Source organism: Panthera leo, chromosome A1 (assembly GCF_018350215.1).
Source record: "Panthera leo isolate Ple1 chromosome A1, P.leo_Ple1_pat1.1, whole genome shotgun sequence".
Lineage (NCBI taxonomy): Eukaryota > Metazoa > Chordata > Mammalia > Carnivora > Felidae > Panthera > Panthera leo.
In genome coordinates, this window is record NC_056679.1 from 211,938,943 (window position 1) to 211,963,705 (window position 24,763).

The following is a 24,763-nucleotide window of genomic DNA, read 5'->3' on the forward strand; positions in this document are numbered from 1 at the left end:
GATGGATCCATGGAGAGGGAAAGAAGATGACTGAGAAGGGCCGGCAGGCAGAACACTAGGAAGGGATCAGGTCCAGAGCACACGGGTAAATTCAGTCTCAGCTCACAGGAGAAAGCTCTCAATGGCTGGGATATGGCAATGTGTGAAGTGCATTGGGGCTGGGGTGATAGGAGGCTCAAAAGAATCTGATGATGGTCAACTGATTTCATCCCTCGTGGGACTCAAGGAGTCTCAGCATTGAGCCAGATCTTCCTCCATGGCTGCTGGTTCGCCTGCTGTGCTCAGACAGGAAGCAGAGATAACCTCAGTGAGGAATGTAAAGGGACTGAACATTATAGGTGGAATAATTACATCATCCCTGGAAACTCTCATTAGAGAGGAAGGGGAATGAGGTTTGTACATAGGAAGGGGATTTAACTACTCCATCAACTCTGATTCCAAGACATTTTCAATGTTGAATTTTTGGAACTGTGTTCAATTCTGCCTGTGACTCAGAGGCAATTGGAGACCCACTCAGTGGGTACCTCTTTCCCCTCTAACCATCCTTTACCATCTGTGGATGCTTTGGATGCTCCTCTGGCTGCCACCAGGAAAAGGAACTGTTGTTCTTGCATCTGCATGGTTCTTGCATTTGGATGGTAAAGGTATAACCTTTACTATCAGTGGATGCTTTGGATGCTCCTGTGGCTGCCACCAGGAAAAGGAACTGTTGTTCTTGCATCTGTCCCCAGCCCCGATCTCATCAAGAGCAAAGGGGGAAAGGAGAAGTCAGATGTCCAAGGCCGGTGTGACGTTCCCTGTCTATATCAGTCACCCTTAGCCTCTCTTTCCCACAGATGGTCGGCTGTGACTATGAGATCGGCTCCAATGCCACGGAGGATCGCTGCGGTGTGTGCCTTGGGGATGGCTCTGCCTGCCAGACTGTGAAGAAGATGTTTAAACAGAAAGAAGGATCTGGTAACAAACAAATAATTGAAGTGGCAGGGGACTGAGAATAGAGGGCAAGATTGATCGCTATGTTTTAAAGCAGATTGTAGCTTTCAAAGAACTCAACATGAATATAGCCTTCACTACAAAGGGATAAGGGCTCCTTGACAGTTTTAGGAAAGGAGTTGATGGCTAGGCAATTACAGGAAACCTCTCAGCACACAGGGATCTAAAGTGACCTGGGGGCTGTCCCCAGGAACAGGAATGAGTATGATCCCTGTGACAGCATCCAGGACTGAAGGCCAATGGCTTAGGAACAGACCTTGAACCTGGGGAGAGAGAGAGATCAGAAGGTGCTGGGAAGGGTGCAGACACAAGGCAGGCTCTAAGAGAGCAGAGAAGCCCAGCAGTGGGCTTAATGGCAGAAGTCTCGGAGTGTACTTTCAGGGCCAAAGGAGAGGCAAGGCAAAGTCACTTCAGCTTGCTCTTCTTCCCCATTTCTCCCTGGAAGGGGTTCCTACCCACTGGTGCCCTATGGCTCTCCAGGTGCTTGCTGCTACCTGATGTCCCCTCCTTACCTACACCCTGCTGTTCCTTTCCCATGATGACCTTTCACAAGGTTTGTTCTTTATGCAGCTCTGGGCTGCTAATAATCCTTGGGAATGAAGAGCTTACCCTCACCCCAAGTCAGCTATGGGACCTGCATACTTGTTTTCAGTTAAGCTGGTCCCATGGCACCATCAGTGATTTGTATATAGCTGAAGGGGTCTTGGGAAGGTCTAAGTTAGGCCCAGAGATGATGAAGACAACTGAGTATCATAGCTCAGGCTCCCACAGAAATACACTAAGATAAGAAATTGATGCAGTTTATTTGAGGGTCGGAGGATCCTGGAAAATGCCAGTAGGGCATGCAGGAAATAGAACGGGGAAAGGAGGAGAGTCAAGAAAGGGTGTGTCAGTAAGCCAGTGACCATTACGTAGGACCCAGTATAGAATCATATATGAGATGGGGCGCCTGGGTGGCTCAGTCAGTTGGGCGTCTGACTTCAGCTCAGGTCACAGTCTCACTGTCTCTGAGTTTGAGCCCCGCTTCGGGCTCTGTGTTGACAGCTCAGAGCCTGGATCCTGCTTCAGCTTCTGTATCTCCCTCTCTCTCTCTGCCCCTCCCCTGTTCACGCTCTGTCTCTCCCTCTCCCTCAAAACTAAATAAAAATAAAAAAAAAAAAAAAGAATTGTATATGAGAGTTTTCCCACCCAAGGGGTAAGAGAGCTGAGACAATGTATGCCAGCTCCCACTGGTCACTGCTCAAGGCTACTTTGGGGAGGGGACAGTTAGGTTGTTAATTCTCTGGATTCCAAAGAAATCTGGGTGCTGGGAGTAGGGAGTCCAGTGTGCACTACCCAGGTAGGTCCTGAGAAGAGAAGGGCACCCTGGGAGTGACACCCAGGATGGGAAATGACAGGGACTCCCAGATGTAGTGGGTCACCCTTTTCCTGGGTCCCAACAAAGTAATGCGTCCCTTTTAGACATGCTCATCACCCAGGGTGAAGTAACTGAGTATGCCCTCAAGTATCAGGTGCATTGACTAAATACTTTATTGGTCCTTAGTACACATAACAGTGGATGACCCAAATGTGTTTAATTTCTACACCTATTTTTTTGAGCTTTGACTATTGAATTAATAAGGTTAAATTGTAAAGTGAAATGCTTGTCTTGCCCTTTAGAATTATCATTGAAGGATTATATTTTATGTCTATTTGATGGCTTTATTATGCATGAAACATATCCTTTGCATTACTTATTAAGAATGTGAATAATAACCCAGTAGGTCTTGGCTTATGATCAAGCATCCTATGATAGGTAATATTTATTCAATCTTGTAAAGCTGTTACATAAGTATTTTCCAGTATTTAGGTGTGACCTTATTTACTTGGATTATAAAATAACCCTTCAAATCATGTTTGGACACTTAACCTCAGTATTATGTCTTTGCCTGTAGAGGCTCATATCTTTGGCTTCAGATATGCTGTGCTCCTAACACTATGGTAACTCCTTTGAAAAGCAGAGCTTTCATTCTTGAATCTCCACCACTTAACCTTTTAAGTAAGCCCTTAGGAAATCAAGCTTTAGTTCTGGGTTTTTATCATCTCTACTCTGGTTTCCTAGGAGAAAGGATCAGAAGCATCTTGAGCCTCCCTGCCACCCCCACACCTGCCTTAGAGACCTTGATACCGCTGGCCATGTGCCTACCACTGAGCATTTGGCATCCCTTGTGACTTTGGTTTTCATTTCTCCTTCTCTCATTTGCTTCCCCGAGGACTTCTGATGGCTCTTGGCACCCAGAGAGGTGTGTCCACTTTGTTTTTTTTAACATTTTATTTATTTTTGAGAGAGAGAGAGACAGAGTATGAGCGGGGGAAGAACAGAGAGAGGGAGACACAGAATCTGAAGCGGACTCCAGTCTCCGAGCTGTCAGCACAGAGACTGACGTGGGACTCGAACTCACGAACTGTGAGATCATGACGTGAGCCAAAGTCAGACACTTAGCTGACCGAGCCACCCAGGAGCCCCTGTCCACTTTAGATTGTACATATCCTGACAGGGCTTCCAAGCCCTCTGGCACTGCTACCCCCAGCACAGTAGGGAAATCCAGCCAGATCTCACTCTGGACTCTGTTGACACCCAGCTGGGTGGTGGTCTGTGTTCCTTATACCCACCAGGCCTTCTGCAAGTCCCAACTTTGCTGTGTGCCTAATAAAGCTAGATACATCATAAAGACCCTGGCTGCCGCCACCCCACCTTGGGAATGAAACCACAAAGTGATGCAAAACTCTGTGAAATGGAGTTAGATTGCATTGGGCAGATTGATTCATCCAAGGGCCAAAGTCAAAAGAGGGAACTTAACAACCTCTTTTTGAAGACAACCAAGGTATAGTTAGTTGTTTTCTGTGCTTACTTACATGCTGTCTTGTATGCTGCCTTACTTCTGCTTCTGTTGTATTCTTTCTTTCTAGTGCAGTTATAAACTGAGGGATGAATCATCTTTTAGGCTCTATCACCACCCTGCCCAACCCCCACGTCAACAAACATAATTTCTATCTATAGGAGGTATTCAGTCAGCGCTTATATAAATTCGAATGAAAAATGGTTTTCTTAAGGTTGGTTGCATATTCCTTTGACAATAAAGGAGACCACATCATTAACAGTTATGCTGATGGCATATCTGAATCAGATATTTTCCCTCCGTGATACCCTGCCTATGGGCCTTTTCGGTTTAGCTGTAGCTCTTTTTTTTTTTTCTTTCTTTTTTTTTTTTTTTTTACATGACTTCGTACAATATTGCATTTGTAATATTGTAAACCACTATTGTAATATTGGGTTTTTGTCACTTTCTGATTCTGGCCCACAGACATAAATCTCAGAATCCTTCCCTTCTTATGAATATCCTGAAGTATTCTTTTCTCCTTGTCTTTCCACCCAGAACTGTGGAGGACTTTGGTGGCTGGCAGTGATTGGCTTGGGGCGTTCCCATTGTAACTTCATCTCTCTGGTCGAGAAGGCATCCCATTTGCCTTCAAGAATTTGTGACACGTGGTGAGCCCTTATGGAGGATTATTCCCAGAGCAAGTATATATCTGCAGTCAGTTACATGGGAGCTGTGGTTGGAAATGGCTTTACACTTAGTCATCAAATCTCCAGAGCCTTGTTACAGGCTCTTGTCACAACCATGATCTTGAGAGAAAGCCCAGTGTCTCCTTTCTGAGAGAAGTAAGCAACTATCAGACAACACTAGAAAAATGATGAACTCGGGCAACAGGTACAACTAGCACTTGAGGCAAGATCATCTCTGTGACTAAAAAGTGATGCGAATATGTAGTCAGTCACCTAGAAGAATTCAGAAATCTTTCAAACTTTGCATGGCCTAACTGATCCATGTGTCTGCCTGTGTTCTCCTCCCTTTTTGCTTTACTTTGGCTCATAGATTTCTTTTAACAGAGTAGGTTTAAAACGAAGTGGAGAAGGTCTGCATTAGAGATGCTCATCATGAAAGGACCCATCTTATCCTCCTCTCTGGCTGCTGCTGCCTTTGACTATGGAGATATGAAATATTAGCCCCTGTCCTTTTTTATGAAGGAAAGAAAGACGATGATGGATGATGTGGAATTAAAATAGGCTGAGAGGCAAGAGACCAGGTGCTGATCCAGATTACCATTGACCATGGGGAAGTCACCCCTTTGGGCCTCCATTTCTGAGGCCCTTTTCAACCCTGTCTGGTATTTTTTGTCTTCCCCCTGCTCTTAGCCCTAAGGCTGATCCTATGTTTATTGAAATCTAAGTGTTGAAGATGGGCAGAGTCTCCAAGAAAAGATGTCTTTATTCATGGCTTTCTTGGGCTATCCCAAAAGCTAAGTCCTTGTCTCTCTTTGTGGAGAGGACCTCATTTAGTAGATTTGATGCTGTGTGCCAGATGGCAGCATCATGTCATGCCTTTTAATTAGTGTCACACTTGAGGAACATTAGGCCCACTTTCTTGTAGACCCTCCATAATAGCTTCCATTTGCTCTCTTGGAGAAAGAAAAAAGAATTGGCATGTTGCTATAGTGCCATGGTTACTATGAGTAGACGTGTCTGAAATTAAAGAACTTAGGTCCAGAATACAGTGAGCTATGTACAGATATCATCTGCTCGTTCATTTATTCATTCACTCTATGACTTGAGAAACATTAATCAAGTACCTGTTGTGTACTTGGCATGGGGTAGGTAGAAGAAAGAATAAGACAATGACTCTCTTCCTGTCAGCTTCTCTCCCTTACCCTAATGGGTAACAGGCCTGGGCCCCACTCTGCCACTTGGCCCTTAGGCACAACTTAAATGAGGAGCCTGGTTTGGAAGGAAGCTGATAGAACATTAAGCTCTGTTCTTCTAAGGGCACCCTGGGCTTGTTACCCAGAGCCTTGACTTCCATCCCAAACTCTCATAGCCCAATTTCTTTGGCCTAGAACCCTGACCTTTTGTCATCTAGTTCCTCAGCTTCGGGGTGTTTTTTTTTTTTTTTTTTTTCCCACTGCTGCCTAATTTCCTTGATTCTGTATTACTCACCTACCTTGGTCTTAAATGTTAAAACCTGACAGTTTTAACCTCTTGGACTAATTCATTAACTTCCTAAAACCACCACTCTGGATTCCTCTGGCCTTGCTTGGCTTCTCTAGAGTTGACCATTGCCAGACCCAGTGACCACTAAACCAGCTCCTGGTCTTGCTCATACTGGCTGCTTTCATCTATTGCTGGGAACAAGAGACCACATTCTCTGAGTGCCCTGGAACTCTCATACAGGAAATTGTGTCATTTAACTCAGTGCCCAAAGCACCAGCCTTGATTCCTACTCCCCTTATTTAATCACAACCGGAATGTTTTCAGACTTCAATTTTAAGATATTTTTATGGGGCACTTGGGTGGCTCCGTTGGTTAAACACCTGACTCTTGATTTCAGCTCAGGTCATGATCTCACGGTCATGATATCGAGCCCAGCATTGGGCTCTGTGCTCAATGTGGAGCCTGATTAAGATTCTCTCTCCCTCTCTCTCTGTTCCTCCCCAGCACGCATGCACACTTGTTCACTCTCTCTCTCTCTCTCTCTCTCTCTGTCTCTCAAAAACAAACAAAGCAAACCCCTGTAAATTAAAAAAAATACCTTACAATCTTTTTATTGACCTAGAACAGTTTCCATACAAAATTCACCTTATTAAATATTATTTAAATATTGTTAAATATATACCAAATATATTTGCATATCTGTTTAGTGGGTTTGATGCACATACTAGAGTTATTGTAACTCTCTTGGCATAATATTTAAATTAATTAGGTTTCCTCTGAGATTCATCACAATTTCATTTTCGCAATTAAGCACGTTGAAAAAAAAATCTGCAGCCTAGAAAGCAGAGGAAAGACACAGAAAGTTTCTTCTAGAAACACTTGCTGCCAGTGTCCACACCTTTAGGAAATTCCTGGAATGGAGTATGCGGAGCAACTGCCTGGACCTGGAATTATTCCTGCACCTGACCACATGGTACCCATCCACTTCCCAATCCTGTGTGTTTATGTGCTCAGTTCTTCCAGCGGTAGCTCCTGAGTGTCTGCTGCTGATCTTTTTGGTTGTATTAAATTCACCTAGAGTGAAGAATTGACACCAGTTTCAAGTTATATTAAGATTGCTGTCTTAATCCCATAGTGAGGCATATTCTGGACTTTTTCTTGGGACCACTTAGTTTCTGTCGCTGAGGAAGTGCATGAATGAATGGAACCCATCAACAACACCTCACAACACAGGTTAGGGAGCTGTGACAGCAGTATGTGTGCAAGTTCGATTCAAGTCTGGGCAGTGAGAAGGAAGAGGCAATTTTAGGAACAAATGGCATGGCTTCATGACTCAAAGCTGCTCCTATGCCAATTCTGCAAGGTTCAGTTTGTTTGCTGTTGGCTTAAGAGAGAATAAGGTCCATTCTATGATTTTAGGTGGGCGAATGACATGAAGGGGTCACTGGTTTGCCAAAACATACACAATTGCCTCGGACAGGGTAGGTAGCCCAGTGCTAGAAGATGAGTCCACATGGACAGCATGAGAACATTTTCTTAGAAACCTGAGGCAGAAGGTAGGGCATAATAAAAAGAGGGGATGTGGCTTTCTTGAAACCAGAATATCACCTTACTTGGAAACTATCCTAGATCATGTTTTCCAGGAGATCCCAGGCTGGAAGGAATGAGAAGGGAAGGAGAGTGAAGGGACCCTCTACTTGGCAGTTTTTGTATCAAGAGGGCTCAGGGCTGCCATCCTTTCCCAGAAGCATTTAGGGTCAGGAAGCCCCCGTCAATGTCTGGTCTCTCGTCTATGTTTCCTTTCCCCTGGCTTCTCGCAAGAGGGTTGTGGTTGCTCGTGGTGTTTTCCAAGGTCCTGGTGCCCTTATAACCCTCTTTTTGAAATAATTGAAGCTAAAACTCTCAACGTGGACCAAGGCAGTTGGGCTTTTCAGAAGATCTTCCGGGCATATTTATGGGTAGTTCTTCCTCCTTCTCATGTGGGAGCAGGTCAAGTGCAGGTTGATACCTGTACCTGACCCTGATGTGTCATTGCTGTCAAGGCAGGCCTCAGGAGATGGCCTTTCCCAGAGCCTCCTTACATTACACCAGGAGATTTGGGCCTGCACTGAGGATTGTCTTGCTTGCTGCAAACTGACAGCATAAATCTTAAGAAAAAAAAAAAAAAGATGAGCTGGTAGTTCTAGATAAATTGTCAGGGGGTTAATAGTCTGACCTCATTATGAGCACATTTTTATTAGAAATATGCTACTGGGTAAATTTTGTTTTGTGAATTGCAAAGAACAGTTGGATAAGGTGCACTTTAGCACCAATAATCCATTGTTATCCCTTATAATGATGGTTTCAGAAGCGGGGCCGGTCTTCTGCCCCATCCTCAAAGACCCCAAGTATTCTTTCAGCTCAAGGGACTCAGGACTCAGTGATAGGCTGGCTTCTCCAGGTGATCTCCGTGGGCCCAGAGACTCCTTCTCTGAGGTCAAGATTACATTTTCTTACTTTCCCCATTTTCTCGGTATTACCCCAATACTGGTGCAAATGACTGATGTTTACTAGGGAGGGTGGGAGAAAGTGACTTTCTGAATGTATGTACTCACCATTCTTAGTACTTTGGAAAAAGCCTTATCAACCCTGAAAGCCTTCCTTTGATGCAGAATAAATGTCTCAATAACTTTCCACCCTTACTTTTTAATATGATTCTTATTTCTGTAAAGAAGACCCTTGAGGATAAGATACTCAGGAATATTCTCTTTCTACCAACCACATTTTCTTATTAAAAACAATATATTAAGAATTGGTTAGCAAACCCTGGGTATAGGTGTATGTGCTTTCTACCTAGGTGTGTGATGTGGATACATTTCTTCTTTGTGTGGGAACCCGGGTTTCTCATTTGATAAACAGAAAGATTTATAGCCATTCATTTCCATTTAAGTGTCCATTAGTAGCAGATTGGTTAAACAAATGGGTTTATGTCATTTTTGCAGTTGTTGAAATGCTCAAAAAATATGGAAAGATATGTAAGGTATATTAAATTTAAAAAGCAATAGTTGGAATAGTTCACATAGTATGATCCCACTTGTTTAAAAAATTATGTGTATATGTGCTTATACATGCAAAGAAAGATTTTGGAAGAGAATCCAGGAAACTTATTCACTGTAATTGTCCTTGAGACATAGGACTGGGGGTGAAGGGAAATTGAACATTTTACTTTTCATTTTATATTCTTCTCAAGTATGGGCTTTTTTGTCATGTGCAAAGGAGTCTGGTAGAGATATTGTGGTTCTTTCTAACTCCAAGTTACCATAATTTTATCCTTTGGCCTTCCCCCAGATATTCTTTTGCAAAATACGTGGTAGAAATGTGCATTACTTTTGCTCATGGCTAAATCGATCTCAGTTTACATCTTCTGTGAACTGCCTGTAGACTGTTTAGAAGCAGCACTTAGATTCACTGGAAGCTTTTATTTTAAATCTGATGTACCTCCCCTTTGAAGTTTGCAGAATCTGGATGACAAATATTTCTAAATTTGGATTTTTTTTCTTAAGTGGAAGATAAAAAAGCAAACTCCGGGATTATTTTCCATCTAGTTCCCATTGGTTTTTTTTTGGGGGGGGGGGGGAGGGATTGTTTTGCTGTTTGTCTGTAAACAAAGGAGATAAGGTGATTGTCCTGCTAGGTAATGCCAGTTGAGCTTTCTGCATGAGTTCTGCTCTGAGAAGGCAGGCAATATCCCAAGTCAGAAAGTGGCTGTGGGATGCAACACTCCAAAGGCATTTCAGAAAATTGCAATAGCCTCACTTACATGTGATAAATATGTTCCTAGAGCTACTTGTAAATTTGTAGTTTTAATCAGCTGTTTCAGGCAAGTATTGTGAGGGTCAAACGGAATTTAATAAGGTGCTACAAGACCTGCGTTTTGGTCTTGCTGGATGGTAGCTGTCAGTTTGAAAAATGGGGCTGAGGTTGTGGCCTGAGCTTCTAAGCAAATTGTTCCTGCTGGCTTCCTAGGATTTTAGCTCCCAAGACCCCCTGCTACTTCAGCATTGATGGAGGGGGAGCAGTCAAGGTACTTTCAGGTGACAGAGATGCAGGTTTCCTTGGGGTCAAAAAACCTAGTACATGTCCAGTGGAAAATGGCCAGGATGATCAGGGTCTTAAGACCAAATTTTGCATGGAAAGAAAGGTTAAAGGAACAAGAATGTTTCGCTTAGAAAAGAGAAAAATGAATATCAGAGCCGCCAGCAATGTCAGACATCATCTATTCAATCCCCTTTATTGTGCAGATGACATTCAAGGAAGTTAAATAAGTGCATGAAAGTCATAAAACACATTCGTGGTGATGCAGAAGCTAGGACTCAAGTGTTCTGACTCCCCTGCCCCCACACGTTTGCATGCCATCCCCAAAGTTCATGTTCTTTCCGTTCTATCCCACTGATGGTTCTTAAGAAACACAAACAGGATAAATGCATAAAGTGCTTAGCATGGAGTCTGCCAAAGAGGGGAAACCATTATGTGTTAATTCCTTTTCTCCCCAGTATGCCCCCTGCCATGACTACCAGTATACAAGGATAAGACTGTAGCTAGAATTGATCATCATCTTTAAATGAATGCCTTCTGTGCTCTTTCAGGTTGGAGTAGAGCACATGAGAGTAGAACATAAATTCATATTTCAGCATAACAAAAAAAAATAAGAAAAAAAACCCTTTCTAATGAATAGAATTGTCCAGCAATATAAAAAGCTGTACTCAGAGCTGAGTTTCTCATCACAAGTTGTATTCAAGAGCACCAGGTGGCAAATCAATCCATGATTTCTCCTGGGATTCTATTAATGAATTTAAGCTATGATTAGATTACTTCTAAGAGTCTGTCTTTAACTTGGAGGCAATGAGGATGAATAAGCAGAAGGATGTATCCAATGTAATGTTGAAAAAGATTAATCTGATAGCAGCAACAAATGGGGGAGCAGAAATGCTGATGGGAAGCTAGTTAAGGGCTGTAAATATTTGAACTGTCAACTTAAAATTACAGAAATGTCAATGCTGGGTCAACCACAAATGCTTCATAGTCCAATCTGCATTTATTTCACCTCTTCTCATAAAACTGTGTATATACTGAGTCATAGAGCCCCTGGAAATTCTACTCCTGGCCAAGCTCTTTAAAATTCCCCATGACTAGTGTATCCACTAATCCCAATGACCACCCAAAAGGAAGGCAAGGGCAGTAAGTCATGGAGATGAATGATGGATCAGAAGCAGATTGTGTTCACTTAAGCTACTGTGCCTTTTCCGTTATTGTATCTTCTCTCCTTAGGTTATGTTGACATTGGACTGATTCCAAAAGGAGCAAGGGACATAAGGGTAATGGAGGTTGAAGGAGCTGGAAACTTTTTGGCCATCAGGAGTGAAGACCCCAAAAAATATTACCTCAATGGAGGATTTATTATCCAGTGGAATGGAAACTACAAGCTGGCAGGGACCATCTTCCAATATGACAGGAAAGGAGACCTGGAGAAACTGATGGCCACAGGTCCTACCAATGAGTCAGTGTGGATCCAGGTAATGCAGAGGGGAAGGCAGCTGATGATATGTACATTAGTTAGGACATTTATGATGTTCTTTTCCAAGGTATTTGCTAGGGGACATTAATTAAAAATATTTAAAAATTTTTAGCAAGGAGCAGGGAGGGAAGCAAGATGTTACTTGTGCTGTTAATCCTTTATTGCCTAGAAATTTCTGAAGTCCCCATAATGAAATGATGGGGTCCCTAAAATCCTCTAATGGGAGTTTTGAGTTCAGTTTCCACTGTGGTTGACCTAAGCTGTTTATTTGCAGGTGTTTCTCAGGTATAAAAAAAGATGCTGTCAATCTATGTCAGTGTGGCATGAGTTTCCAAGTAGCTTTCCAGCAATGGTGATGGACTGACATGGTTTTTTCATATGTTATCATGTGTTTGTCCTCAGACAAGATGTTTGACTTTGTGAAACTCTTGGGGGAGAATGGAGTTAGAATGTAGTATGTCTCCTTGAAGGCACAAGTGGGTGTTGTGAGAGTTGAATAAGTAAATTGTCTTTCGTGTTGGCAAGGAACTATAGAAAAGGAGTGGATTATATCAGTAGAGACAAGGCAAGTTGGGGATTACAGATGGCCCAAGAGAAAGTCAGATATAACCATATTCAGAAGTTAGGAGGTAATTGCAGAGCCAGAGATCAGAGCACTCATAAAAGCTGGAGGTCAAGGCTTGACAGCTATGATTCATAAATGTCTTGAGACCTGAAATCTTACCTGCCTACATGGCAAAGGATTTACATACAGGAACCCCAATCCCAGGAGCAACCAATCCACCAATTTTAAATATGTGGTAAGTAGAGTACCTGTAGGAGAGGGAAGTGGGGGGGGGGGTCCCAAGAATGGTATGCCTTGCCTAAAGCCCATGACCATTTTTATTGCAGAACTATATACTTTAAAGGAATTAACTCACCTGAGAGCTAGAGAATAGCATCATAAGGCAACAGCAACAACAATAATAAAAATTAATGTTTATTGAATGCTAACTACATATGAGGCACTATTCTATTCATATCTTTTTTTTTAAGATTTTATTTTTAATCTGTACACCCAACGTGGGTCTTGAACTTACAACCTGAGATCAAGAGTTGCATGCTCTCCTGACTGAGCCTACCCAACGCCCTGTATTCTACTCATATCCAGTTATGTTACATTTATTTACTTATTCGACTCTCACAACATCCCTATTAGTCATGCTATTATTATCCTCACTTTGTAAATAGGTGAAACTAAGGCACAAAGATATTAAGTAACTTACCTGTAATCACAAAGTTATTAAGTACACAAGGGTGCAAGGTGACCTACCAGTCTATTGTTGGAAAAGACACTATCCCCATTCCCTCAGAGAAATTTCCATAAGATTAAATCTCCATGGGAATTCAGCCAAGAAATAATCAAATGGAGATTAGATATAGATAAAGGTATAGATGTAGGTAGATATACATATAGATATAGATACAGATAGATGTGTAGGTGGAAGTAGAGGTGGAGATATATTCATTTATTGGCGTTTGCTCCAATGCATGTCTTCATAATTACTTTAAGATGATGGACATTCTGTAGCGTTTGTTATTATAGCACTGTGTTTTGTAATATAAAGTCACGACAGTGATGTCAACCCTCTATTGCCTTTTAGCTTCTGTTCCAGGTGACTAACCCTGGCATCAAATATGAGTATACAATCCGGAAAGATGGCCTTGACAATGACGTGGAAAAACTGGTGTACTTCTGGCAGTATGGCCACTGGACAGAGTGCAGTGTAACATGTGGGACAGGTGAGAGACAGCTGCTGTGTCTCTGAATCCGCGTCAGCTTCACATTGGGCCACGGAGGCAGTCTGAGCCAGTGGTTCATACTCTGTGCCTATAGGTCTGCAGGTTCCACAAACATGGCCCGGGGCCTCTCTGAGAGTGAATATGCTGGCCATGGTCTAAAGAGAGAGGCAGTTTTTCTTGTATCAGCTTTATATACTGTTGTTCATGAAAGAGTTTGTTTGAAAAAAAGGTTACATGTCTTATTTTGTTTTGTTTTCAGAATTATTGAGATAAAAGTGACACATCATAACATTGTATAAATTTAAATTGTACCGGATGATTTGATACACGTACATATTGTGAAACATTTACCACGATAAGGTCAGCCAACATATCCATCACTCCACAAAGTTACCTTTTTGTGTATGTGGTGAGAACATTTAGTATCTGCTCTTTTGGCAACTTTCAGGCATACAATACAGTATTACATGTGTTTTGCTTTTTTAATGTTTATTTATTGATATTTGAGAGAGAGAATGAGTGCGTGCACAAGCTGGAGAGGGTCAGAGAGAGAGGGAGAGGGAGACAATCCCAAGCAGGCTCCACACTGTTAGCTCAGAGCCCGATGCGGGGCTCCATCCCACGAACCATGAGATCATGACCTGAGCCGAAATCAAGAGTTGGGTGCCCCAGTATTACATGTGTTTTAAAAAGCAAAACAGAAAGGCTTAAAAGCCTGGTTGAGGACCTGAAGTTCACAAAAGTCAAACACCCTGCGGGGCACCTGGGTGGCTCAGTCAGTTAAGGGTTCTAGTCTTGATTTTGGCTCAGGTCATGATCTCATGACTTATGAGATCGAGCCCCAAATCGGGCACCACACTGAGCCTGCTTGGGATTCTCTCTCTCCCTCTCTCTCTGTCCCTCCCCCACTGTACACTCTCTCTCTCTCAAAATAAATAAATGAACATTTAAACAACAACAACAGCAACAAAAGTCGAATACCCGGCTCAGAGGCATACTGTAAATGATGGGCAAATCCAAACCATAACAGGCTCTCCTGATTCCAACCTAGTGTTCTTTTTTCTGTCTCCAATTTACCACGTATTCCTATCTACTAGGAGAGTAGTTTCCTCTCATAAAATTGAGCATTGGACAGATTCCTTGCTGTCAAGTATATCAGGATGGAATAAGTTCTGCTACCATAAGAAATCACAATCTCAGGACTTCAACACAGGGAAGGTTTATTTCTAACCCATTGTAAGTCTGATGCAGATTGGGTGGCCCAGCTTCATCTTGCAACTAAGACATCTGATATGTGTGGCTTCCAGCATGCCCCACAGCAAACAGAAATGGAAGAGGCAGACTGGCTCTTATTAAGGGCCACGGCCTGGTGGTGACACAGATCATTTCTGCTCACCTTTCATTTCATTGGTTGGCCTTAGTCCTCTGAGTACAAGCTGGAAACTGTGAACAAGTGCACGGACATTTGTAGGGCATCCACTCTCTTGGCTGAAGGCTGGGTGAACTTCTCTAAGGTCTGGGGTGAGGGGGCGGGGAAGGGTATGTCAGGTACTTGGGGCTCTTCACTCATTTGGGGGGCTTTAATAGTAGTCCCGTATGAGGCGTCTGCCTCTCTTTTCTGGATCATGTCCAAGTCTGTTCTGGAACTTCCTGCCTTTAGCTTGTAACTACTGCCTTTAAAACTAGGGCAGCAATAAGGGGAAGTGCCAAATTCAGCGAGGTAGCCAAGAGAATGGAAGTGAAGGAGTGAATGGCCAGAAGAACACAGTCACCTACTCTGTGGGCCTCTCTCTTATATACTCTGTCTCGTCACCATTCCTTCACTCACTCCTCCCTGTACCTGTGCCCCCTGCCCCAGGAAGCAGTCCTGGAAAGGGGTCCAGCAATGGACATTGAGTCACGCATTGTCAACCTAATTGACGATTCTTGTATTTCCAACTTCTCTCTTCCCCTCCTTCAGTACAGAAACCAAGTTAGACTTTTAGAAATCGTAGGGATCATGTTCATTTCAAAATGTGTGCTGTTTTGAAAATCCTAGTCCTCTGGAAATCCATTAGGTCAAAGCTGTGATTTGTGGCAGCAGCCGTAAGTGGGGTTGGTGTCATACTGCTATCCCCAGTGCTACCCCTGGCATTTCCAGATGTCCTGCCCCACTGCCCAGGGGGCTGGGCTTGCCGAGAAGCAAAAGCAACATAAACAAAAAATAAGTTGGTGAAAAATATTTCCTTGAGGAGCAGTTGTGAGGAAAATGAGGTCATGGGGACTATAGATACAAATACTTTTTCGAGTTCTCATCCCCATTTTTCTCTTCTTTAGGTGAAGTACAGGTTTAAGCTTTAAGCTGAAATCCTTTGTCCCCGGACACCAAGGAGTGAAAACTCAGCCAGTCCAGGCTGGGCAGGGGCCCCTCCACAAAACAGGAGAGCACCCACCTGCCCCTCTTTTCTGTTTCAACATGGGATGAATTCTTTGCATTATTACACATGCAATATTTCAGAGCATAGGAATACAAGATAAATGACTGATTGTGCTGTGTTCGTAAAGATGAGATGCATCCTCTTGGCTAGGAAATGAGATTCCCTTACCAAATGTGCATCAGGAACTTGGTTCTGATACAGCCTGATCCTTCAGCAACACCTCGGCCTGCTTGGGCAAATGTCATTCTGGTTATTAAACCTTAACAGGAACTATGAGGAAGCTGCCAGTGTCCATGTGCTCACCTGAATCTCAGTCACACTGCCTATTTGAGCAACAGTGAGCTCTTATTCTGGCAGAGAAGAAAGGCAACATATCTACTCTCATGCTGTCAGACACAGAGGGTGAAATGCTAATATTCCCGTAGGACACACATTGCTAAATATAAAGATGGAAGACCGCCTGAAACACTGAATCAGTCAACTGTGTATTTTTAGTTGCTTTGAGCTAAAACGTTCTATACTATAAAAGTAGGTTAAAAATATTATTGAAAAATTAGAAATAGAAAAAGTCACCACCCTGACACAAAGCATTTTTCTACTTTTCTTTTTTGCCTTTCTTTTTTTTTTTAAGTTTTCTTAACATTTATTTATTATTGACAGACAGAAAGAGACAGAACATGAGCAGGGGAGGGATAGAGGAGGGGGAGACACAGACTCCGAAGCAGGCTTCAGGCTCTGAGCTGTCAGCACAGAGCCCGAGGCGGGGCTCGAACTCACAAACCGCAAGATCATAACCTGAGCCAAAGTTGGACACCCAAATGACTGAGCCACCCAGGCGCCCCTTTTTTGTCTTTCAATATGCTTTTTTCTAGTTACAGATGTATATAGTTATGTGCATATGGATGTGTTTATGTACATATACACATGCTTTCACTTAATGCCATTAACATGGGTACCTTTCCATGTGTTACTCAGTCTTCATAGCTGTCATTTTTTGGATACATTATGTTTCACTGGCAAGACAAAGCAAAATGTCTTTTAGCCAATTTCTTATTGATCATCATATTCTGATGATTTCATTAGTGTTAATTTGTAGATGGAATTTCTGGGCTCATAGAGCATAAATATTGGGGCTTCTGGGTGGCTCACTTGGTCGAGCATCCAACTTCGCTTCAGGTCATGATCTCACGGTTCGTGAGTTCGAGCCCCATGTCGGGCTCTGTGCTGACAGCTCAGAGCCTGGAGCCTGCTTTGGATTCTGTGTCTCCCTCTCTCTCTGCCCCTTCCTGACTCACACTCTGTCTCTGTTTCTGTCTCTCTCTCAAAAATAAATAAACATTAAAAAAAGGAGCATAGGGGCACCTGGGTGGCTCAGTCGGTTAAGCGGCCGACTTCGGCTCAGGTCGTGATCTCACGGTCCGTGAGTTCGAGCCCCGCGTCGGGCTCTGTGCTGACAGCTCGGAGCCTGGAGCCTGTTTCCGATTCTATGTCTCCCTTTCTCTGACCCTCCCCCGTTCATGCTCTGTCTCTCTCTGTCTCAAAAATAAATAAAGGTTAAAAAAAAAAAAAATTAAAAAAAAAAAAATAAAAAAAATAAAAAAAGGAGCATAAATATTATGGCAATGTTAAGAAACTTATTACCAAATTGATTCCCATAGTAAAAGAGTTTGCAAACAGGTAGTAGCAATTATTTTATTTTATTTTATTTTATTTTATTTTATTTTATTTTATTTGTCTTGTTTTGTTTTGTTTTTATTATTATTGTATTATTTTAGCTTTACACTTTTTAACTGGGAAGCATTATAAATCTCTTAGCAAAATGGAGAATGTAACAGCAAACTCTTGCATGCCAGACACTCAGTTTTCTCAGATCTTACCATTACTCATGCTTATTTCAATCTTCATTTTTAAAGAAAAGAAATTGCACAAATGCACATGATAAACACTCCCTGACTCCTCTCCCTTTCCTTTTTCCCCAGAGTTAACCAGGGTCATGTAACCAGTATTTGTTATTATCATGCATTCGTTAAATACTCTTATTATACATGTGAATACTCATCCACATTAAAAAATATTGTTTCTCGGGCATTTAAGCTTATAAATAGTGTCATACTCTGTGTATCGTTCTCTATCTTGTTTTACTCAGTATTATGCTTTTGAGATAAGTCCACACTAATGAAAGTAGCTTTTTGTACATTCACCTGAAGGTCTGCGTACCGTCCCACTGTGTGAATATACAATTATTTCTGCATTACACTATTCTGCAGTCAGTTATAAACATTTTTGTAGTGCCGTAATGAACACCTTTCCTTAATAGCACTAAAGCTCAAAATAATCATGTACATTTAAGATATGTCCACATATCCTTGATAAAGCATGAGTATTACAAATAGGGACACACATTCCACTCTGACCCTGATGTGTGACTATAGGCTGATATCTAGATGACAATTCACTTCTTTGGAAAATCAGAATCAGATACTTCTTTGACCCCTTTAAAATTGCATTCGTCTTGGTACTAATCCATCTGACTTCGTCCACTGTAATTGTCAGGTAGGGTCAACCGAGTGAAGATACTGGTCTCTAACAATATCTGGAAGACTTTTGTAATATTTAGGACCATAAAAATAACAGAAACGTTGAGATGGATTTAAGCATTTACTGTGGAACGAGGCTTATATAGTTCATCGTATGCATAAACACATAGTATTTATAAGATAAACGACAAGTGACATATAGTGATACATACACCATTAATTTCAATGGAGGAACTCTGACACATCATTATTAATTTTGCCCTACGCGCCCCACAGTATCTGCCCGGCCAGTCTATGTTCATCACCACGCTGATCCACCAGACCAACCAGGCAATAGGGATTTTATGTTATGTTTTGTGTCCTTCTGCTACTGCTGGAGTCAGGAGCACGGAGCAATTTTTGCTATTCCTGCACAGAAACAAGCCTTTTGGGAGGATGTTTCCAACCTCTGAGAGTCACCTGACAGTTAGTTTCCTTTTAGGTTGTGACATTAAGAATTTGCCAAACCACCCAAAGTTTCAATGAAACTTCTAAGCATCTAAGCTTTTCTTTTTTCTGCTCTATAACTGCAGGTACATGTCAGTGTTTCTGGCGTCCACATTTCAGTCTCTATCCACTCACATTGTCCAAGACTTCTCTACAGGTGTTTGTGTCTTTCCAAACAATGACTCATTCCTTGTGCCACGGAAGTTCCTTTTGTAATGTTGCTTCCAGCTGTTGACAGTGTTTTATTTCTAGGACAAAAGAAGAATAAGACAGTCTTATCAGTTGAGAAAGCCTGAGTGTTTGAAAGGTTACTTATCTTCTTCAAAAGAAAAAAAATACTGTTTTAGTCAACAACAAAATACTGTCGATTCATTTAAAAGGATTCACTTACTGTATGACAACTCCCTCTGACATTTTTAAATGATGAGATGTGATCACTGACATCTGAGTATGAAAGCCAGCCTGGGAGATTATGCTGGAACGGGGCGTGTGAAGCAGTGTGAGGTGGCAGATGGCAGGAGAACGGGCTCCAGTTTGGGTCCTGCCTGCTATGTGTTTGTGGGGAAGTCCCTCCGTGTGCTAACGTGAGGAGGTGACCAGCTTATCGGTGTACTCGTGGCCTTTCTGATTCAAGAATTCTGTACACCAGCAAGCCCACTCAAGGCCTGGATGCCCTGAGAGTTCAGGGCACCAACCTGTGTGCACGCTGATGGCTCTGTCCCCTGGTGGGCAGGGGAGGGTGGGGGGAGAAGGTGGGTGGGGTCCCAGTCTTCAGTCTTCTACCCCAGTATTTCACATCCAGCATTGAAGTGTTAGCCCCCTCAAGAGACATGATGACTCCCTTCTCACTCTCCCTCCACCTCTCAATCCGTGACATGCTGGCCACTCCCCTCACTTCTCTTGGTAATGATGTCTTAGCAAAAGCTGTGTCCCTTTCCTCTGTCAGCCTGTGGGACTTCACTGTGCCTCCATTTCATCTTTCACATACGAATAATGGTAGTGTTGACCTCACTGGATTGTTGTGAGGTTTGGGTTTCTGTCTACCAAAATAGATAATAAGTAATACATTTTACGTATTATATATTTGTATATGTACATATATGTTTGTTTATTTGTACACACACACATACAGTTCTGAACAGCACCTGAGACAAGGCAAGTGCTACATGTGTTCACTATTATTATTTATCCAAAGCTAAACCCAGCCTACAGGTGTTCTTGGTCTGCCTACAGAACGTGCCACCCCTCGTGTGCTTTTCTTTCTTTTTTTTTTTTTTTAATTTTTTTTTTAACGTTTATTTTTGAGACAGAGAGAGACAGAGCATGAACAGGGGAGGGGCAGAGAGAGAGGGAGATGCAGAATCTGAAACAGGCTCCAGGCTCTGAGCTGTCAGCACAGAGCCTGACGCGGGGCTCGAACTCACGGACCGCGAGATCACGACCTGAGCCGAAGTCGGACACTTAACTGACCAAGCCACCCAGGCGCCCCCCCCCCCCCCCCGCCGTGTGCTTTTCTTACTCACATTACCGACCTGGTCTCCGAAGGCAGCAGTATTATTAGTCCCTGTTCTCAAAGCTTCTACTTTAGAAACATGACCCCTCAAACTTTACAACATTCTTTTGAATTTTATTCCTGTCTTTCAGAGTTTACTAATAATATAAACATCCCTACCCGCTTTGTTCCTTTATTAAGCTAATAGCAATTGTGTTATAATACCTGGTGACAATAACTGCTTTCGTTATTTAAGTCTCACTTTTTTTTTATTTGGAATATATGTATTGGTCTTGTCTCCACAGTTACATTATAATCTGTATATGAGATTGTGTGTTGATCTACCTATATTATCTGTAGTCCTTCTCAAGCAAGATATCTTCCACCCACTGTGAGCTGTAGCATGAGTGAAGTAGAGACTCCATTCCCTATCCATACTTTGAAAGCCAGACACCTTATGGACAACTTTCCCATCAGTGATAAGCGTGGTCACTTGCCATGACCAGGGGCCTCCCTGACACTAGGTATGTGGGCTCGGGATTTAACACGTGTGAACCTTTCTGCCCTGCCCCCAGGTATCCGCCGCCAGACTGCCCATTGTGTGAAGAAGGGCCACGGGATGGTGAAAGCTACCTTTTGTGACCCAGAAACACAGCCCAACGGGAGACAGAAGAAGTGCTATGAAAAGGACTGTCCACCCAGGTAACCACTGATAAAAGAGCTCTATGTGTCTGATGTAACAGTAATCCAATGCTCAGTGATAAAGGAGGTTGGGAAGCTTTGTCATTAGAATAAATACAGAAAAACTTTTACAGGTGTCTGTGGCTATGCTGTTGGAGCCTGTGGCAACCTGTGAGTGAGGACATCTTCTCCCCATAGAGCAGTATTTCTTACAAAGATGTGTTCTGTGTTTTTTTATTTGGTAAGACTAAGTCTCAGAGCATTGTTGAAGAGAATGTTCTATGGATCCCCCAAAGTTCTTCAGATAACAGGTGTGGCTCTTCTAAGAGCACTGGACCGGTGCAATAGTAGCCTTCACCTTCAGATCACTGGGCCCACCTGCACTTACGGCTGCCTGGAAGGGTGGTCTTCAGAGCAGGCTGTCTTAATCTCAGCACCGTTGACATTTGGGGCCAGATAACTCTTTGTTGCAGGGCTGTCCTGCACGCCCTATGATGTGTAGTGACACCCCTGGCCTGTACCTGCTTAGATTTTAGTAGCAACCTCCCCCCTTCCTCCAGGTTGTCACGACCAAAAACATCTCCAAACATTGCTAAGTGTCTTGTCAAGGGCAAAAGCACCCTTGGTTGAGAAGCAGCATTATAGAGGTATTCATTTCCTGCTCACCATATTGGTTCTAGATATTGGAGTCCCAGAAGGTGGCTATAATGTAGGGGCTTATGTTAAAGGCGGGGGGGGGGGGGCAGGTCGGGAGCCAAGGAGGAGGAGAATGGAGAGAGGAAGCGAGAGGGGACGGACAGAGAAGAAAGGAAGTGAAGGAAGAAGGAAAGAATGAATTCTGGAGAGTGTCTTCATTTTCTAGTGACCACAAACAGGGGTATATTTAGGTTGCCAGTCTCATCAGGCATTCATTCCAATCCTAAGAAGACACACTAAGTTTAGTCAAACAGGAGGGGACTCGTTGGTATCATAAATCAAATAGGTGACGAACCGAACTCTAAAGAAGAGCTAGAAGAATGTGATAAATGTTGAAGAACTGTGTAAAAAGAAGAGTCTAGGCAAGTCAGTGAAGGCAAGCAATATCTGTCTCTAGTGGGGGCAGACAGGCTGGCCCGAGGCCAGAGTCAGCGGGTTTATTCTCTGTCCAGCTCTGTGGGCTCTGGTGGAGAAGGAGTGGGCTGTGAGGCCGGGAGCCAGATCCTGCCGTGCGGCAACAGGACAGAGGCACTGCCTCACCTCACCTTGGTCACCTCGCCTTGGTCACCTCACCTAGCTGCAGCTCTGGCCAGCACTAGGTTTCATCTGCAGCTGTACTTTCTATAATTTCTTCTCACGGAAGAGTGAGCCAGAAAAGCAAAGGTCATGTCTGGGGGCTGGTCACTAGCCCACAGCTCTGCAGGGCTCACGTGCTTCCTCACCCCCAGTCCCCCGCAAAGTTGATGACCCTGTACCAGTAAATTCCTGTTGTGCTCATTAGACAGCAGCCATGATACATGTGCCCGCGTGCCCGGGGTTCTGTCCTTGCTTTTCAAAGCCACTTGCTCTGGTGGGTTAGATATCCTCTTAAAATGATAGATGGTTATTTCCTGGCTCTAATTTTGTTCCTGGGGTTCAGGTTCTCCTTTTTATTGTGTTACATAGTCTCCCTTGGCCTTACGATTGCCAATGAATAGTTGTTAAGCTCCTGTTACTTCCCATAAGAGATACTGTGGTGATTATAGCCATGTAAGAGTTACCATTTATTGAGCACTGAGATATTGTGATACAATAAAGGATATATATTTGGTATCTGATAAAAAAAATGCCTCTGATAAAATCCAATAGTCATCATGATTTTAAAACTAAAAGCTCTGGGGGCGCCCAGGTGGTTCAGTTGGTTAAGCACCTGACTTTGGCTCAGGTCATGATCTCACAGTTCCTGGGTTCGAGCCCCAAGTTGGATTCTGTGCTGACAGCTCAGAGGCTGGAACCTGTTTCAGATGTGTGTCTTCTTCTCTCCCTGCCCCTCACCCACTTACACTCTGACACCCTCTCTCAAAAATAAATAAACATTAAAAAAAATTAAAAACAAACAAACGAACAAAAAAACCCTAACTGGAGGAGTATGGAGAGCTTCCTGGCAGCTGAATACATGGAGGTGCTGGGAGGGTGGTGTGCCCCAAGGGGGTTATAGAAGCTCTGCCACCTTTCCCCTGCACCTTGCCCCATGAATCTCTTCCATCTGGCTGTCCCTGAGTTGTATCCTTTTATAATAATCCAGTAATCTAGTAAGCAAAATGTTTTCTTGAGTTCTGTGAGCCACTCTAGCAAAGTATCCAACCCTTGGCTGGGATTGTGGGAACCCTTGGTTCATGGCCAGCTGGTGAGAAGCACAGGTGACAACCTGGACCTGAAGGGAAGGCAATAGGGGCTGTGCTGGGCAGCCCAGCCCCTAACCTGCCCAGTCTGCACCAACCCCAACAGTTAGGGCCAGAATTGCTTGGTATGGAAAACCCACACATTTGTTGAAACAGAAGTAACTTGGGGCACCTGGTGGCTCAGTCAGCTAAGTTACTTCGGCTGGGGTCATGATCTTATGGTTCGTGGGTTCAAGGCCCGTGTTAAGCTCTGTGCTGACAGCTCAGAGCCTGGAGCCTGCTTCGGTTTCTGTGTCTCCCTCTCTCTCTGCCCCTCCCTCACTCATGCTCTGTCTCTCAGAAGTAAATAAACATTCAAGGAGAAGGAGAAGGAGAAGAAGAAGAAGAAGAAGAAGAAGAAGAAGAAGAAGAAGAAGAAACAGAAGTATTGTGAGATCAGAGTAGAGGAAAACAGTGGGATTTTTAAGTACCTACTTCACTTTTGATGATGTTTTAGAGATACCTCATATATTCTCTTTATTGTTCTCGACTACTGAGGAAAATAATTATTATCATGCCTATAGAGGAAGAACTGTTCCTTACCTCACTTAGGATCATGCAGCTAACTAGTAGACAGCAGAGGTTTGAACCTGGGGCTATCTATCTATAAGCCTGTGGTCTCCATTACATCCCCCAAAGAGGTGTGCACCTCTCCCCTATCCAGGCTGTGTCTAAAGCAAAGCAAGCGTGCTGCTAGGTGTGGTGGGTTCCAAGGGATCTTCATACAGACAGTCACCTGCTGAGGCCAAGGTAGAGCTGGGGACACAGGCTATGTACAGAAAGGCAACACAGTCAAAGAAGATTCTGGTATCAGCTCTGTGTTTTAAAGCATACATCAATCTGTTCCGGATATCTTCTTGTTTTATTTTTTATTTTTTTTAATTCACATCCAAATTAGTTAGCATATAGTGCAACAATGATTTCAGGAGTAGGTTCCTTAGTGCCCCTTACCCATTTAGCCCATCCCCCCTCCCACAATCCCTCCCGTAACCCTCAGTTTGTTCTCCATATTTATGAGTCTCTTCTGTTTTGTCCCGCTCCATGATTTTATATTATTTTTGTTTCCCTTCCCTTATGTTCGTCTGTTTTGTCTCTTAAAGAAAGGTTTAATTTTTTTAATGTTGATTTGTTTTTGAGAGAAAGAGAGAGAGAGAGAGAGACAGCATGAACAGGGGAGGGGCAGAGAGAGAGGGAGACACAGAATCGAATACAGGCTCCAGGCTCCGAGCGGTCCGCACAGAGCCTGATGCAGGGCTCAAACTCATGAACTGCAAGCTCATGACCTGAGCTGAAGTCAGACACTTAACTGACTGAGCCACCAGGCGCCCCTCTGTTCCGGACATCTTATTTACCTGTAGCTAAAGACTTGGCCTCACTCTTTTCAGAATTCACTTTC

General features: G+C 43.2%; 1 protein-coding gene across 1 annotated transcript in view; it reads left to right on the top strand.

The window, feature by feature from the left end:
- ADAMTS12 (ADAM metallopeptidase with thrombospondin type 1 motif 12) overlaps nt 1-24,763 on the top strand; it is a 307,211-nt gene that overhangs the window by 225,741 nt on the left and 56,707 nt on the right. Inside the window, exons 14-17 of the mRNA XM_042903184.1 lie at nt 837-957; nt 11,330-11,574; nt 13,220-13,358; nt 20,866-20,992. Of these exons, the coding sequence (XP_042759118.1) occupies nt 837-957; nt 11,330-11,574; nt 13,220-13,358; nt 20,866-20,992 (632 nt within the window). The remainder of the gene's footprint in view (nt 1-836; nt 958-11,329; nt 11,575-13,219; nt 13,359-20,865; nt 20,993-24,763) is intronic.